General features: G+C 36.7%; 1 protein-coding gene across 5 annotated transcripts in view; it reads right to left on the reverse strand.

Moving 5' to 3' along the window:
* Positions 1-14,429: 14,429 nt before the first annotated feature.
* The window catches only part of IL15 (interleukin 15), a 44,092-nt gene continuing 39,662 nt past the window's right edge, over positions 14,430-18,859 (reverse strand). For 4 of the 5 annotated variants that reach the window (XM_074903870.1, XM_074903874.1, XM_074903871.1 and 1 more), the window contains 4 exons: positions 17,657-17,738; positions 17,126-17,167; positions 15,311-15,454; positions 14,430-14,727 (listed from right to left, as the gene is read on the reverse strand). In XM_074903870.1, coding sequence (XP_074759971.1) covers positions 14,614-14,727; positions 15,311-15,454; positions 17,126-17,167; positions 17,657-17,738 — 382 coding nt within the window. In that variant the 3' untranslated portion in view covers positions 14,430-14,613. The remainder of the gene's footprint in view (positions 14,728-15,310; positions 15,455-17,125; positions 17,168-17,656; positions 17,739-18,859) is intronic. The other variant, XM_074903873.1, reaches the window with a different exon arrangement.

The raw sequence follows: 18,859 nt of genomic DNA on the forward strand, positions 1-18,859 counted from the left end.
TGGTGTAACCAAATTGTGTGTAATTTGCATACCTACTTTGCCTTGCCATTTTGAAGGGGCATGGCAGGGGACAGCAAAGGAAGGCAGCCCTTGAGCTGGCTAGCCAGCAGCTGTCATATGCACATAACCCACTTACACCCTTCACGTGATTTGCAGAGAGAGCATTTATGGAGAAAGAGCAGAGAAGTCACAGAGGCAGGAAGGAATGGGATTAAATTTAGATGTAATTTCCCTGGGATTTCCCATGCCCTCCCAAGATACAAGCTGTAGTGGAACAGCTGTGTCCTGACTGAGAAACATAGAGATGGGTTCAGAATGGATCCTTAGAACCTGCTCTGCAGATTATCCACTCAGTTCCTACCATAAAATTATTGCCCTGTATGATGAGACTTCTGATGCAGAAGCAAGTCCTAAACTTAAAAAATGGGGAAGTTCTTCCATCCACTAACTGAAATTTCCATTTGGAGCACTGCTGGGTCAGAAATTCCAGCTTTTAAATCCGGTGCTCATATAAAACAGATTTTAGTGCCATTTTTTGTAACCAAACAATGGATTTGAATTTAAGTTTAAAAAGTGAATGGTTCTCATCTAGCAGGATGGCTGGAGAACTAGCTAGGTATTTTTAATAACAGGGGATTAAAGATGATCAGTGGTTCCTTTTTAGTTGATTACAGTTAGTATACAGCTGGCAAGAACTTCTAGTATTTGATTTATCTGTTGTCTGTGATTTAACATTGACTCTCATCTATGTTTATATGAATCCCTAAGAAAAAATGGTGCACATCTATCAATTCTGTTACGAAGAAGTAGAATATTTATGTATTTATTTAATTAGAGATACAAAGAAAATTACTAATTCTGACCTTTATAAATATCTTTGAGATTAAATAACCAAGGAAAAAAGAACTATATAATTAAAGTAAGTACCAATCGTCGCTTCTTTTGATCGGGAAGCTGGCTATAAGTGAGTTTCCCACTCCTCTTTAGTTGGGAAAATCCTTTAACTGAGAGTTGTATCTCAGTTTGAAATGTAAGCTTCCAATATGAGAGTTGTTAACAGTGCCTTATTTCAGTTACTCTCATTCTTTTTTCTTCTTGCTTTCACAAAGTTCTTTCAAATTCCTGAAAAGGGATCAAAACAATATATCAACCATAGCAAGCTGTCTTAATTTAAGATGTCCATAGCAGCTGAAGGCTGGTGATGACAGCAAAAGTGCAGAGGTGCACAGCCTTCTGTAAATTCTGCTTTTTCAACCCAAGGAATTGTCACCACTGCTCTATATCTTCCTTGTTATGCTAAGCAGTGTATTGCTGTTCTCTACAACCCAAATTAAAGTCTGTGTCCTGGATACACACTCTAACCCTGAAGGTGCAACCATCCATTTTAAGAGATGTCTTTAAAAGCCTAATCCCTAACTGAAAGAAATGAAGGAAGGGAGAGTATAAAGAAGACAATAGACAAAAAATAGTAGTATACAAGATGCAGAATAATAAAATTAAATTATAGACATCTGACTCATGTTCAAATTGAGATATGATTAATATACTTTGCCTATAAAATATTTTTTCATATTCTTTTTATTCTTTATTTAACCCTCTACTCTCACCCAGGAGGTTGTAGGGTTTCTTCCCCAAAATGTATTTAATTGCTAATGGTTTGAGTGCTTACAGTGGGGTTATAGAAATTCTGACCTAAGATTTACAGTAATATTCCCTGTTAGAATATAATCAGAGAAAGTTTTGAGTATTTTTAAATGGAGTAAAAATGGGGTTAAAAACTCCCTTGATTATAAAATCACTAATGTATATTTTTGGACAACTTGACTGTCAGACTTTAATGAATAAAAGACATTTTCCAATCTTTTCAACAAGGAAAATACAAGCAAACTCAAACATAAGGTAAACTCAAACATAAGGTGGGTTTTATATTTTATTTGCAAAACAAGAGTAAGTTTGTACAATTCTTCATAAAAATATTGTGAAAGATATATATTGGATAATAGTTGAGCAATCCTGAAAAAAGAGAGAAATACTCCCTGGTATTTAAAAGTTTTGCCTTTACACAAAGAATGTCTTTTGGAAAATTCTTACTCACTTTAGATAAAGCCCAGATTTTTTACTGTTGAGCTTATTTTGCTGGATTGACTGAGAGTCGTTTTAGACTGAGTTTAAGTTGGCATTCTTTATTAGATAAGAAAATTGAAAATTCTAGTAATCCTTTTTGGAATAGAGAATAAAAACCACTGTAAATTTCCCTGAAGTCCTGAGAAAACTTGAGAATGTAATCTATATACTCTTTATGTGTGCTAGTATCCCACACAGTATTATCCTAGGGCATGAGAAAAATGCAAACTACTTCCATACACATTTTTTAACATATATTTGTTATCCTCTTTTCACAAGGACATCAATAGTCTTATAATAAAGCTTTAAGAAGTTGCTTAAAAGTTGATTTAAAAAGTTCAAGCTGCTTAAAAGACTGTTTCTGAAGATCTGATAAGTTTCTGTTAGAAAATATTTTCAAGTAAAAACTTAATTTGCAACTCAGCTTACAATGAGATAACAGCCAATAATAATCTTTAGCATTAATAGATTTCTGAGCTCTCTTGATATGCTTTTGTTGTGGCAACAGCTGTGAGTGAATATTGTTTGAAGTAAACATCTTTTCCTTGCAGAAATGTTGTCCAGTTACACTGTTCAAGTTACTACGTATGTCCCAATGTCTTAACTATTTTGCAAAAACTGGTCTGGAATACTTTGTGGCAGCATCTGAGGAGTTAAAACAACTTTTTGGGTGAGCACTGTTTTGCCTTTTTGGATGATAAAAGTAATTTGTAAGGCTTTTTGGTTTGTTCTCCTAAGTAATTCTAAGATCTATTTGCTATAACTGCACTTATTTGATCTATTTGATACTCTGTAGTTTATTAATAGAAAACTTTGATACAGATAGGGTTGCCTGGAGGTATAATCATGCCCTTCTGGAATGGCTTGTTCAACAAAACTCTCTATGATCAAGAATGCACAACCTTAAGCACTACAGATTTAATAGCCAAAGGAGATTTGCCTGCACTGAAGCTGTATTCACTGTTTTAGGCATACCTACTGTCAATATTGGAGGGCTTAATTAAAACAGTTTGTCAGTGAAAGGATGATGTGTTCTGGAAGGACTTTACTGTGATGAAAGAATGAAGAAAGGAGTGGATATGCATCTCAAGATTTAATGTCTCTTGTTCAGTACTGCTTCAGCTGCAGAACCTAAGGTGGTCTTGCTATTGAGAGCAATTAGGTTGGAGACGAGTGTAGCCTGGGTGTTTAATGAGAGGAAAATAAAAGTGTAACAGCCTTAAGGAGAAGACGGGTGTAAAATGAAGCACATACAACATTTATTACCATGAAGCAAGAAAATGTTTTAGTGTGGGAAGGGTAAAGGCAGATCTTGTTTTATATTGTTCATAAACAAAGGTATTCGTGGCATGGGTTACTGTTGGAAACAGTGTCTGAATGCATATGCTACTTAATTCTTACTCCCTACTTCTCAGAACCTAGAGTTTTATTAGTCTCAGCATTCACGGACATGATATTCAGCTGAGGAAATAACTGTTATTCTTTTATCTCTCAGTTTCCCAGGATTTTATTGATTGTGGTGATTACAGAGTACCTTTAGGTGTTAGAGATCACCATTACCAAGATGGTTTGCACTTGAAATGCTACTTGTAGCTAGGCAAGGAGAAAGGAGGCTCTGGTTTCAACATACAGTACACCTTGAAATGGTCATGATTTGCAGACTCGGAAGATGTAGCTAACAGCTTGGTGAGAGGAGTCACAGATACCCAAGTGTCTCAATCCAAATCTTGTCAGCTTCAATATTTAGTGGTTACAATAACCTGAAGGACCAGAGAAAAACTAAGAAATTAATTTCTACCCCTTCACACCTTCCTTGTGAGTCCTTATAGCATATTTGTCAGCAGTGCTATCATTTTTGTCTCATCCCTTTATGTCACAGCAGCTTGAAATTTTTCCTTGCTTTCTGGCACTAGACACAGATTCAGTCAGTCGTTCAGTCACTCCCAAATGAGCTGTGCTGTGTCAGTTGGCCTTGGGACCAAGGAATAATTCCTCACCCTTTCTTTTTATTTGTACAGGCAAAGAAGCCTTTGATAAAGTCATGAGAACAGGACTTTGGAATTGTTATTTTAAGGCAGCTTGCCTAGAAGAAAATTAATTGCAGAAATGCCATGTTCTATGATAGCCTGATAGCTGTCATCACCATCCTACTTAGTTGCTAATGGGAATTCTAGAAGCTTCACTGCAGAGTCAGAAATTATGACTTCCAAAGAACCCTTTCAGGAGCCATTGGTTGTTGGTGCACATTTCCTGTGTGTTGAGGAGGACAAGGCATTGTTTCCATAGCTTGGTCTTCAAAACATAGACTATCCAGAGTTATTAGTGCTTTCAGAAGATCCCAGAAGATCATGAGGAAGAAAAGGGAACATTAGACTGACAAAAACCCCTTTAGGTCTTTAAGCCAATAGTTAACATCTGCACCTTATAATTCATAGCTGGAGAACTTAAAACTTACAGACAATTTAAGAAATTCAATGAATTCTATCTGAGTTGTCCCAGGTAGATCTTCATAATTTGTGATATAAATTACTAGACGATGAGGTCCTAAAATGGAATTATGTCATGTGGTAAAAATACAGTACAGCCAAGGGATTTTGGATTAATTACCTTACCCAGATGCCTGATACCTACTGCTAGGAAGATTGTCTAGGGTAAAATGAAGCCCAGTCACTGTCCTGCAGTAGGCAGTGTAAGAGAGAGAAATGTATGAAGACATCAGTAAAAAATTTAGAATGTCAAATAATGCATGAAAGCAGGAAGCTTGTTACAGAAAAATGTTGCTGAAATTATTCATAATGATCTAATTTTCTTTGAATTAGTTGTAACACTCTTGCCAAAGGAGCAACCAAAGGAAATACAGATTAATCTCTCATTTGTTATTTTGTGACTAAAAGAAGAAAAAAGATTCTTGCAAAATGTGATATAAAAAGTCATCATTGAGGTTAATGAAGAGAAGAAATTTCTAGCTGTCATAACTGCTGATGATGAACACTTGCTATTCAGTATCCTTAGAGGACTGAGAAGTTCCATGTAGTACTAACTGGATAAATATTAAGTGGTTTGAATGCTTTGAGATTTACCAAAAGCATGGTTTGATTTCTCAGTACTCTATTCAAAAATAGTAGATTCTATCAATTATAAGAAATATTGGGATTTTTTTCTTTGGCGGGAGATAAAATTCTAGCTCATTGGGAAACTGATGGCTAAAAGATCCAGAGCTGGGATTACTAATATGTCCTCTATTACTGCAAGACTACAGATTTCAAGCTACCTGAAGGAAGTATACGTGTCTTAGAAGAGCTGGGAAAGGCAACTTTTAACTAGAATGGTTTCTCAGTTTTACCTATGGCACAGATATCACAGTGCTACAATACAATGTTATCTACAATACAGTGTTATCATTGTTTGTGCCATATTAGAAATGTTCTAATGACGTAAGTATATTTTAAATTTCTCTTAAATTCTCTTTTGTCACTTTAATGAGATCTGTCATTTGTGGTAGAACAGCCATTAAGGTTGTGTAGTGATTACTGACATGCAATATTTCATTTTGGAAAGCCCAGTACAGTTGCTTTGTGAAAGGTATTGAATAAAAAAAGCTGCAAGCTGATGGCTTCTGTTCATCTCACAGCAGAAATGCTGTATTTGGGTCTAATGCAGGTTCCTTCTGCAATTCTGTCACTGTATTTTAGATTTTGTTTTTGAGAAAGTAACTTGACATACAAAAAGTTAGTTGTAGTTCTTTGTTTTCCTCAACTACAACTTGTGAAAAAGTGCATTAGAAACCATTCTCAGAGTACTTAAAATGTTTTTATCTTTACAGGAGGCAGTCCTTAGAACTATGGGGTTTTTCATACTTTTTTTTTTATTCCAATGACCATTTAACATTTTCTGATGGACTATGGTTGTTTTTCTTTGTTACTTTTTGCTTAGGTGCCCTGTGAACCACAAGCTGAAAATCTCTTGAATAGTCAACCCTATGCACACATAAACATACGCATAAAATAAGTGGTAGCATATGAATAAGCTCACCTGTCTGATACAGGAAAGTGGATAACCTCTAAGCTGTGCCAGTGAGAAGCAGATAAATTCTGATTAGTACTGAAAAACTCCAATGAATGTAACAAAAGTAATGCCTCTGCCTTAAAGTGCTTTGAATGCAAGATATGAGTAGGTAACTACAGCAAATATACTAGATAGAAATAGGTGTACTTGAGCCTGTAGATGTCTACGGGTAAATCTGCACATTCTAGAAGTCTAGAACACTCAGTGTAAGTAATTTACAATGGTTTGAAAACCACACTAACCCATCTTTTAATTTTGCTTGTTTAGCTTTTCATAGTCGGTCCTTGATCCACAACGCAATACCTGATTTTTCTGTGAAATTTAGATATAAGTTGAAATGTCTCTCTATTACAAGTGACAGATGGGAAATTTTACCTGGCTTGTATAACAAAAGTTATAACTTCTTGATTTTTTTTATGTGGCGAGTGCTCATATTATCCACCTGCCAACACAGATCAAATGTGCAGTGCAAACCACAAAAAAAATGCATTGGTTGAATAAGCAGAGTTAGGAATTTTATTGAGAATAAACAGTATGGGAATGAACACATAAAACAATGTGATTATATTTTATTAAAGCAACATTATTTGATTATTAGTTTATGATTATATTATGTGTCATGAACCATATGGTTATGTATTATTATATTATGATTATTTTATTACTATATTCTAACATAACCACAGTTCTCATCATATAATATGTTCTGGCATAGGGTATATCTCATATGGGAGTCTGATCAGTATCTATTCAAAAGCAACACTATTAATGTATCATCATATAAAGCAGCTGCATGTATTTGTTCAGAACTAGACAACATTAAAAAAAAAATTTCTTTTTAACTAGGCAAAAAAAGATCAGTTCAGGTTAGATAACGGTAAATTTACCATTTGGATAGAGCAAGCAGAACACTAGAAAATACAGATTCATAGGAAGACCGAATAATCAAAACATAAAATAAAGCATATACTTATATGCTTTTCAATATACATAAAATATATTTTTATTTTTGTATATGTATGCGCTGCATGTTGACCCCCGAGCATCAGATAATTTTCCATATCGTGCATTATACACGTTTTTTTAATTTGAAAGACACAACTACTTACAGAAAGATATAGAAAGTTTTGGCACTTAAGAAATTTTGGCTAATTCTCAGCTCTATTTAATCAGATTTGAAGAAAGAAGCATTTAGTATAAAACTGTAATCACAAAGTAGGAAATCAGAATTACTGAACTTCTTTTTATGCCGAAGAAGCTAATGGCAGAGGGAGAAGTGATGTAAGGCAGACGAGTTTCAGTCAACTGCCAACTTTGTTAAAGCCTGTAACTTTGACAAATACTCTTCTGCTCAACAGTAAGTGCAGATAATCCTTTTTATGCTGTAAAAGTGGTTGATGTGAGACATAGGAAAGTAAGTTGCTGGAGGATATATTAAGCCACATAGCAGGCTGTTTTATCTGGGTGACTACAGTGTTTCTGTAATTGTACACAGAGATTGAACTCTGACCTATATGTAGTGAAGTAGAAAGCCTAGAGGAGTACTGAATCTCACAAGGAAAAGAAACAAAGGGGCAAAGTTTGTGTGGTGGAATTACAGCCTGGGAGTAAATCCATGCTGGTTTTTCTTGGCTAGGGAATTTGAATATGAGGAGAGACTATCTGTGTTACAAGATAAATCTTAAGTAAATACTTGGGCCTAGAAATCTGGAAGAACTGTGGAGACATCCCATTGGAATATAAACCCATTTATGTTTGCCTGAGAAATCAGATTGTGAAGGCATAGGATGAAAGACTCAATTATTTTCTTGGGTGACGCAGCATTAGAGTCACAGATGACAGGACTCTGTCATGATCCATTTCTGTTGGACATATGTTTTTACAAATGGACTCTCATAAATTAGTTGAGGATGAAGGTATTTACATCAATTCACTTATTTTGTCCACAAGGACATGTTCTAAAGATTATGCCTCACACCTTAGATAACTCCTGACATTTCTTCAACTGCTTCCCTCCGCATTCACCATCTGGCTGAGATTTTAAAGCTTTTACCCAATACTTAGTCACCACCCATCTCTAAAAAATCTGATTCACACTCAAAAGGAAGAGAACCAGGATAAGATACTCATTTGTACGCTAAAGTTAAAATAAACTTCTTCAGCCTTAGGTATTTCTCAATCCCCCAGATTCCTGTTTATGTTCTAACTTCATTCCTTTTTCCCTATACATTTTTCACTTTTAGAGGTAGTGATCCACCAAGCCATGGTACAGATGAGTCAGTCATTTAAACAGATGTTTCGTTCTTTATTGTATTTGACCACCTTCTTCCTCATTTTTACAGATCTAGTTGATTCCTGATCATTTTGACTTGACCAAGAAAATACCACCCCTAATAAGCACTCAGAAGAGGGTGAGGTTTTGGAAGATTTTTATTTCTTTACACCTTTATTTCAAGTCTTGATTAATGGCCTAATTAAGCCTTTTGTTAAGGTGGTGAGAATTCTCCAACATTGCCAGGTTTTGGAGCAAAATAGTTGAAACGAAACAGTTTAGAGATGCTGATTTGATCTTATTATTACAAAATACATAACCTACTCGTTTATGGCTTTCTTTTCTTCCTTAATTGCTTGTGAGTAATAGAGAGCACAGTAGCCAAGCTTAATTGTTTCTTCTCTGCCTCTAGAGAAGGCTTCTCTTTACACACTACAGAATAGTCCCCTTTTAACTATGACTCAGTGCCATGTTGGTCAGTCTCCTGATGCGGTACAGAAATTCTGGGATGCAATGCTGTTTCTATTGCTACTAAGGTGCACCTTCATATGGATAGGCTGCAAGTGAAGGCCACTTTGGATAAAAATTAATACTATTTCTATTCTTGAGTACATCAATACTGACTTAAAGATACAATGAAGTTTATGTCTCTTGATTTGGTTTCATCCAGTTGTTCTGAGCAGCTAGTTTGTTCTTACATTCTTAATCCGGTTGCCAAGATATCCCATCGTGACCTTGGCTCAGGGACTCAGATTGGGAATTTCCAAAGTCTTCTGAAAGCCCCTTTTGGTGCCTGTTAGGGGGAAGACATGAATGATTTAACTGCAGTTGTGGGAAGTACTCTGAAATTTACTGTAACTTCAAAATTGCAGACATACCCTTATTTCCATCCAGCCCCTTGCCAAATTCTGCTACTCAGAAATAACTGATGCAGTAGATTCACGGTGAATTAAAATAGTTTTGCTTTCATTTTTATCATTTAAGGTGGCTCTCACTTCTTTTCCTTCCTCCTGTTTGCATTCATTGCTGTAGTGGATGTTTCATTTTTCCTGTCTTTCCTATACTACAAGAGGTTGGCAGCTCAGCCACCTTATGTGAGTATGGAGTTACTGATAATTACAGCTAGGCTAATCTTAGATGACTTTATTATAATATTGTTCCTATACATATGTTCCGTATTCTTCCTATGAGAAATCCAACAAAATATTAATAGTTCCGTCCTGTTGTGTTGCTCACATTAAACTAGGGAAGAATGGCAGGCAAGGAAAGAGATTCACAAGGATGACAGGACACTTAGTTTGGGTTTAGTGGACAGTAGAACCACAATATCTGTGAGGCAGCTGTCTAGACAAATGAGTTGACTCACAATTGTACATGTAATTTACATACTTGGAAGGGTAGTGATGTGATTATCTAGTGCTATGTGTTGTTGGAGAGCTAATTTGAAGCACGTCTCTGTCCTAGTCAGTTTACTTGGGGGCCATAACCTACTGGGCAGTAATTTTCTGTGTAAATGCAGATGTCCTTTACCTTGCTGTACAAAATAGATGATACTTCTGGAAACATTCACTGATCCTCTGGTGTGGTAGGAAGTTAATATTGTTGCTCCAGTGTAGCCACTTGAATCCCTATGATCTGCTGCACCTGTGTGTCTAGTATTCCTGCTTAGAGGCAGAAGTACTGGAAAAACGGATCAGTTCTCCGGTACTTGGAAATATAACTGGAAAAGCATGCAGGCAATGGCAACTCAGTGACATTTTCTGTTAAGGCATGTAACAATACCACTGCTTTTCAGGTGCTGAATTAGACTTATGAACATGAATGCCTGTTGAAATCTCTGTTGGGCCTGTTCAGAAAGCTGCAGCAGGAAAAACAAAGAAAGAGCAGACTTGCTTTCAGGAGATTAAATAATATACACTGTACTGCCTTCTACAGTAGCTACCCTCCTTGGCTTCTGTTGAACTTTAGATCTTGACCCTTGGTTGAAGCAGTTGAAACATTGCTTTCACTATGGAGAATGCCTGTTGATATATATAGCAAATACACTGTCCTCCTTTGTAAGTGTACCACTGTACTGACTCAAATGTTCATTATCTCTCTGAGCTTTTGCCGTGTGAACCTAGAATAGATCCTGAAGTATGTTTCTAACTGTCTTTTTCCTCACATAGCCATATGAACAAGATGAATAATCTGAAACTGTTGCTGAGGCCCCAGCTACTTCACTGCAAGCAAAAAAATCCCCTTTTTTTATATTTTCCCCAAAACAGTGAACCTCTCAACAAGAGAGGTACCTGCAGTTCAGAATTTGCTTTTTTCCACTACCATTAATGATTCTGGATTTCACAAAGTTCTCATTTCCAAATGAACTAGAATCATTGAACATTTCAATCAATCCCTTAAAAGGGGATTTGAATGGAGAAAAAGATGAAACCACTCATACCATCACTCAAGTCAAATGAAGAGTCACCTGTTTCTGACTGGGCAAAACAGACCATCAGCTAAAGACCTGCAGTACTCTATTAGCTTGCCCTTTGCTTGCTCTTAAGGTTCCCATGGCTGCTGGCTTCTCGATGGAGGCATCTTGCCCATTAAAGTAGTATCTTCTTGGTTAAATAGACAAATGGACCACTACCTCTGGGCAGTGATTGATTATTACAGACTTATGCATCCACATGGGTAAAAGCCTAAGAAGGGCCACTCAGGATGTAAAAGCTTACCTGAGGTATCAGAGGAGAATACCCCTTCAGTGTACTGAACAGTGATAATGCTATATTACTAGCTTAATTAAATCACTGTATCATCTCAGTCAAAAATTGAACTGACTTGAAAAATTGTGGTGAAACTGTCAGATGCTAGTTGTAAGGTCCAAATGTCTACCAGGGAAATGAAATTGATAATTCATAGTGTGCCCTGTAATTGTAAAAGATGGTTGAACATTGCAAAAACAGAAATCTATTGATCATGCAGTGTAGATGGACTGCTTAAAAGAAAATCTGGACGGCAGAAAATATTGGTTAAATTATCTTGTGTGTTTTAAGCGAGAGATATTGTAACTAATAATCCCTGTATAAATATACTGATGCTGATCCAGAACTGACTTTAAACTGTGAGGACTTTCAAACATCTCCTGTAAAATTATCTGCACTTTACCTGATCAACAGGTGCTCAAATATTCAGAGCCACTGGAGGAAACAGTCTATTGATGAGCAACCAATATTTATTTTCAGGATCTAGTAAAACAACAAGAAGGCAGTGGATATCAGACATCATCTGCACTAGTGCTACTTACATTATCCTGCTAAAATACAGACAGAAATATGGATACTGAATACCAGGAAAGGAAAAATAGATTTTAAATTTTCCAAAGTCAGGAACACAGAATTATGTAGTCCAAAACTTCTGTGGAAGAGCATTATTATTCTCTTCTGGTGTCAAAAGGTAGAGCTAGTTTTCTTTCTGAACATAGAAATACTCTGCTATGAGGCATGTTAGTCCCAAACTGAGTTGGATTAATTGGAGAAAATACAGTTTTAATCTTTTTCTTCACATTTACCAACACTCGGAAAAGATTAGATGGTAAATGCCACACAAATGACTAGACCTTGCATAGAAGAAATACTTTCCTCAACATGGGGTTGTTTACTTCATAAGTAGGCACTCTGAATTAGTTTTTACTGTTCTGCCTGCAGTATGAACAAGTCAGATCAGATTCATGCATGTTTTAGTCATATTGAATCTTTTCAGATATGTATGAATTCTCTCACTAAACAAAAAAAACCAAAAACCAACACAACAACCAAAACAAAACAAAACAAAAACAAACAGAAACAAACCAACCTGGCTTTAGTTTAGTCCATCCTTTATACTGATCATATACTTTCTCATAACTGTAGGATTCAGGAAGTAGTAAAGCTTTCAATTGGCAGTTTAGTTCTCAGGGAAAGGAAAACCCCAGGAGAAATACTGGAGAACTAGATTAGCAAATGGCCTTTTTTTGGTTCTAGAATATGCACCTAAAACAGGTGGAGGTGAAATAAAAAGAGATGTGCTCAATGTCCAACTGAAAGTGGCTAATGGGATGGCAAGCTGAGTGGTCACAGACTTAGCAATATTCTTTCAGAAAGACAAATTCACAGTATTTATCATACCTGCCACTGGTAAAAGAGTCAATGAAAAGCAGACTAAAATTAATCAGATAACTGATTTTCACAGTGGCCAAGATAAATAAAGCTATCTGGCCAAAGGAGCTGTTTATTTCTCCCATCATGGATACTGCTGAACTCTGTCACAAGCTCCCTAAAAGCTAGAAATAAGGAAAATCCCTTTACCTCTTTGATTAAAGACCGCAGCTATAACTTGGTGTTACCTTGCCTATGCATGTGGCATCAGGTAAGAGAAAATCATATTCAATGCTTATGATTGTTTTAAGGAAAAATTTAAAATGTAGGACCAGTTTACTTCATCCAAACTATGTAATAAACACTTCTTTCATTGATGTTTTTTAGTGGCAAATAATTTGGTTTTTTTTTCTTCTGTGATACCTCTGCCAGTGTTTAATCCTGATACCAATGTGCTTATGAATTTACTAATCAGTCTATAAGTCACTTGGAGGATGACATCCACTGTGCTCACATTTATGTTCTTTCTCTTGTAGTTTACCGAGATTCAGCCCCTCAGAGTGCTGAAGATTGACTGTTGGGAGTGACCCAACAATAAGGGAGCACCAGGCAGTGTATTTGTTGCCATAATGAGATTGAGACTTCCTTCCTTGGTAAGTGGACAGCTGAGTGACTCAGCCATTTATCAAATGAAGATGGAGAAATGGAGGTGCCTGGAGGAAAGACTTACTTATTATGAATAGCAGTTGGTATGACATGGATATGAATCATGAAGGAAGCTGTTACTTTAGAAGGAGCTGAAAGAAGACTATGCAACATTCAGAACTACCAAGGGACAGGTGACTGCACCGAGTCTTAGAAATACAGCTGTCATGATTTCCAATAACTTGTCAAAGTGATTCCTGCCTTCAAAGTTCTTACCCCCAAAGGAGACCAAAATTACAAACTCTACGACACAGGAAAGATTTCTACCACATAGAATTTTTAAATTTTTTTAAGTGTGTAAGAGACTTGGTCACAGCCTTCATTCAGAGAATGAAATTTATGCTACTTTTCTTTGATTGAAGTTTAAACTGAAATCTTTGGTAACTGCTAAAGGAACTGCACTAGTTACCATAATAATTAAGGTAGTATCTATGTGAGAGGTAACAAATGAAGTAACAAAGCATGTTCTGTCATTGGATGGTGGAATTTAACACCAGCATTACCTTCTGTTGAGAAGACTGGGGTTAATTTTTAATAACCTTAAGCTACCATTGTATAAAAGGGAAAAAAAGCAGGGAAGACTCTTTAAATAAATATTCTAACTTTTTACTTCGAATTCTTAGGTAAAACAAGTAATTGTGTTTACCTGAAACCCATAGTAGAAATAAATTAACAGATAACCAGTAGACCTTTAAGATAAATAGGCCTCAGCTTGTGTTTTGTGTTTAGTTCATTGAAGGAATGTAATGAGAAAAAAAAAAAAAAACAAAAAAAACCCCAAGGAAAACTATCAGACATGTCTAACAACAGAGGTGAGAGATGAGCTAGGGTCTTCTGGGAGCACAGATGGTAAAGGGATAGATTTCAGATAACAAAAATAGCTATAGCCAAATGCTTTAACAGGATATGATGATTTTATGTTAACAATAATAAAAGAGCTTTCCTCTGAAACCCTATTCAGTTAGCTCTGAACTGATGTTCATGAGGGGTTCCCACTGCAGATGCACTGAGATCTTCTCAGAGAATTTTGTTGAAAGGCAGGTAAGTTAGGCAGGCTTTCTTTTCTGGTGAACATAAAGACACTTTAAGTCAAAAAGAAGCTTTAAGCCCTTTTAAATTCCTTTATTTGTATTTCATAAGTAGTATCATTTTCATGTATTCAGTTATGAATACATTGAGAATTACAGGGATTTTATTATTCTTTCTTTATGTGTTATGCTACGTAAGTGAGAGTGTAAGTGATGTTCTTTCCAGTTTATTGTTGACAATAATCTAATTTCTCTGAGGATGTTCATGGAATGATCTTGGTTCCCAGCTTGTGTCTTTTGGTCAGTGTTTACATTCCTTCTGTATAACCTTTACAAAACTCTGTATAAATTCTGTAAAATTTTTTTCTTCATACTCTTCACATTCTTTGCATTTTGTTGATGTTGTGGAATTCAACTGAAAAAGAAAACGCAGTCGTAAAGCATGATACTGATCTATTTGTTCTGATAGAAAACTCTAACCCTTATTTGTCCTGTTTTTGTGAGTAACTCGAATGCAGTCAATGGCTACAGAAACCATTGCTGAAGGCTTCCACAGTACTTATGGCCTGTGCAGCCCCTGCCTTGCTTTCTGAGTAGGATCAGTTTTCGAAGATACAGCACTTCAGAGAGAGATGCAAGTGGCTGCCCCTTTGAAAATTAGGATACTTTTCCGTATGTGTCTGAGCATACCTGACTTCAGATACTAAAGTTACAAACTGCCATTTACACGAGCACATTCAAACACCCTGGCATATTATGCTTGAACAGTCAAAAGTATTTGCTTTGATGGGAATCCTAAAAGCATTTTTCTAAAAACCACTAAATTCTGCTTTTCCACTGTTGTATGTGTGACTTTTTCATTGTTATATGTGCAGGTTACTGCATCTCATTTGCTGTCCTCTGTACTAGCCCACCTTTTATATAACAAAAGAGATATTTTGTTACTGAAGCAGCACTTCTGATTTGCCTTTTCTTCACAGACTGGTGGTGTTACCTACCTTGCTGTTTTCTAAGCTTGCATTTCCATTTTTCCATATGTTGAGTACATCCTGTGTTTTACTACAATTTTTGATACGACATTCGTGAAGAATCACATTCATCTCTAAGACAAAGCATCTCATTACAGGTTCTTGGCATTCTTCCTGAAAAAAAAAAAAAAAGAGAAGTATTAATGGTTTTGCAATTAAAAAGGAATAAGTGAAGGTAAGATATAATGTACCACAAAGTGATTTTTATTTACTGGATATCTCTTCTTGCTATTCAAACACTTTTAAATATCTGCAAAGATTGGCTGTGAGAGCTAACAACATAAAGGCCAGCTAATTTGCTAAGATGGGGTGAAACATAAAGTCTTGGTGAAGAACACAGGAAAATAATTTACAAGGAGAGGAATTTGGGATACAATTAAACATTGTGGAATTATATCAGTATTATTCTCAGTAGTTCTAGCACTTGCATTCGAATTATTTTCTCTGAATTCAGAATTGGTACGGGAGAAGAGAAAGAAGATATTACCTGTATTTCACAGGTTAAAGAAAAAGAAGCAGAAGTACTAATTTCTCCCATCAGGTCAACAATAAAGCCCAGAATTAGTCTGTGTTTGTCTGACTTCCATATCACACTGTCCCACTTTAAGAAAATCTTCCTGACATTACCAGGTCGTAAAATCAGCCATTACAATGGATTAACCTCTCTAGCTGAGTTCAGTTGAGAATGTGGGAGTGGGTGTGGATGTGCATGTTTTCCAACCTTTCTTCCTCCCTGTCATGTACAAGGCTAACTGTACAGACACATCAGACTCTGTGCTTTCTCAGGTTTGCCAGATCTGCTGAATATTCATCAACATTGCTGTATTCTGCTTGCACACTAAGACTATTCAGCACTGAGGTGAATTCCATCATTTCTAGGAAATCTTTCATTAACTCTTTATGTACAGGATTCATGTGTTTCCTGTTTGGCACAGTCCCTGTGAGAATGTTTATGTTGTCAGAAAAGCAATGTCCCAGAAGCAGGCTACTGCCACAGCAATGAATCCAGCCAGTTCCACCAGGGCTATATCAAAGGTGAATGCTTTGGTGTCACCACTGGATGGAGTGAGTGGAGTAGTGGCTGGATTCTTTTTCTTGGTGGGGTGCATGAGTCCTACAGAGCGTAGACTGAGTTCCATAGCAACAAATTATGAAAAAGTCTCCAGAAATCAATTTATGGAAACTGCATTTAAGATTATCATATTTGACATAGGTCTCTATGAGTGTATTAAGAATTATATTGACAGATTAACATAATTCATCCTTTGCAGGATAAATTGTAATCTGCAACTATTAGAAAACTGAATCCTTGAGAGCACCTAGGTATTTGCTGATAAGCTAAGGAGTGGCAAAAGCAGAGAAATGCCTAGATACATGCTGACAGTTACTCTCCATATGCTACTTCTCCAGTATTTTATTCCATTAAATAGTGCATGGTGTTAAATAATTGTCTTTGGAAGTATTTTATTTGTCACTTTTTTCCTCCCTCAAATTACAGATGAATACCAACATTATTTTAGCTGTGTTTGCTTTGATAAAATCTTTGGGATCATCCCTTTTAACTGATTAATTTTAATAGCAGGTGATTCAACAAAAGTACTTAATACCTGCTTACATAATTTATCCTATGTACTTTAACTAACAGAACTGTTCCTTCCGAGGCAAATGGTTTGATTGATGAAACTTTTCTTAAATTACACCAAGGCTGTCTTGGGAGAAAGTTGCTAGTACAGAAATGAAGCTACTATATTAGAGCAGTTGTGGTCAAATTTTAAGTTTACTTACATCCTCATTTGTGTTTGCAGTATATAAACTTACATCAATGTCCTACAAGAAAACCAGAGTTAGAATTATGAACATTAACTGACAGTTTTAGAGATAATAAAGCCAGCTCTGCAAGACATAGATTAGCTCCGAGTTCAAAGGCCCAATTCATCCAGGTACTGAGAGCCAGCAAGTAAAGGAACTTAAAGTCACCTAGTAACCTGCAGGATGGGCTTCACTGTGAGGAGCACTCATCGGAATCAAGTCCCACAATATTTTGTCCAAAGGAGCTAACTCCCAAGCCCATTGCCCCTTTCCTTAGGAAAAATGAGAAAGAAAATAATATTTAATTCTAGAGTCCGCAGAATTTGGTCAACTCCAATTCCCTTTAACCTTCTATTCCTTGCTTACCATCCATGAAACAGCACTCTACAAACACTACCCCTTGTCGTGCTCCCTGTTACTGACACTTCTTAGCTGAGTACAGCGCTAAATATTTAATTATGTCTGCTCCTATGATTATATGAAATGCTGACTTTTTTATGAACTTACTTTGGATGTCTTGATTTGCTCCAAATCTTTCAGAACTTCTGCCCACTTGCAATGACCTGCTGCTGTCTTTGATACAGAAGCACTAGAACAGAAGAAAAACAGTGACCATTAGGCTCAGTAGGTATGCACAATGTTTATGCTGAAAAATAGGAGTCAGAGATTATTGAAATACTATAGATACATTGTTTACGTGTATATATACATGTGGTAAATGAGTGGGGCAAGTAGAGTATCCTATAGATACATAAAAACTGTATCTGAGACACACATTGTAGAAACAATGTGTTTTTTAAAAAGGCCAGTTTTATAGAATGTAATGAAAGAGAAATGTTCAACTACTTAATGTAAAATACCTACAATTCTTTTAAAGTATACAAAAAAATCACAAACTTCCAAGTGTCTTAGACTGAAAACTCATCACCCCCCCCCTTCTCCGCTACTATAGAATTTCTGCCTTAAGCCCTGTAGATATATTGTTTGTCATTTTAGATGTAATTTTTTTGTGTACAAGAAAGATTCCTCCTGCTACAGATAAGATTTTTCTTGAAGTGAAGCATTAAAGGGTGGAAGGAAGATTGCCTTCTCCCTGGAAGATTTTTGGAATGTGAATTGCATCTTAATGTGCACCCACTTGGATCCTTAATTTGAGAGCAGCCCTGCAGAGAAGGCCTTGGGGATGTTCATTGATGAGAAGCTCAACATGACCTGGCAATGTGCATTTGCAGCCCAGAAAGCCAACTGTGTCCTGGGCTGCATCAAGAGAAGAATGGCCAGCGGGTCAAGGAAGGTGATTCTCCCCCTCTACTCCGCTCTCATGAGACCCCACATGGAGTGCTGTGTCCAGCTCTGGGGTCTTCAGCATAAGAAGGACATGGAACCTTGAGCAGGTCCAGAGGAGGCCATGAAGATGATCAGGGGGCTGGAGCACCTCCCCTATGAGGACAGCCTGACAAAGTCGTGGTTGTTCAGCCTGGAGAAGAGAAGGCTCTAGGGAGATCTTAGAGCAGCCTTCTAGTACCTAAAGGGGGCTGTAGGAAAGCTGAGGAGGGACTCTGTATCAGGGAGTGTAGTGATAGGATAAGGGGTAATGGTTTTAAACTAGCAGTCGGCAGATTTAGATTAGATATGAGGAAGAAATCCTTCCCTGTGAGGGTGGTGAGGCCCTGGCACAGGTTGCCCAGAGAAGCTGTGGCTGCCCCCTCC

This window comes from Athene noctua, chromosome 4 (assembly GCF_965140245.1).
Source record: "Athene noctua chromosome 4, bAthNoc1.hap1.1, whole genome shotgun sequence".
Classification (NCBI taxonomy): Eukaryota; Metazoa; Chordata; class Aves; order Strigiformes; family Strigidae; genus Athene; species Athene noctua.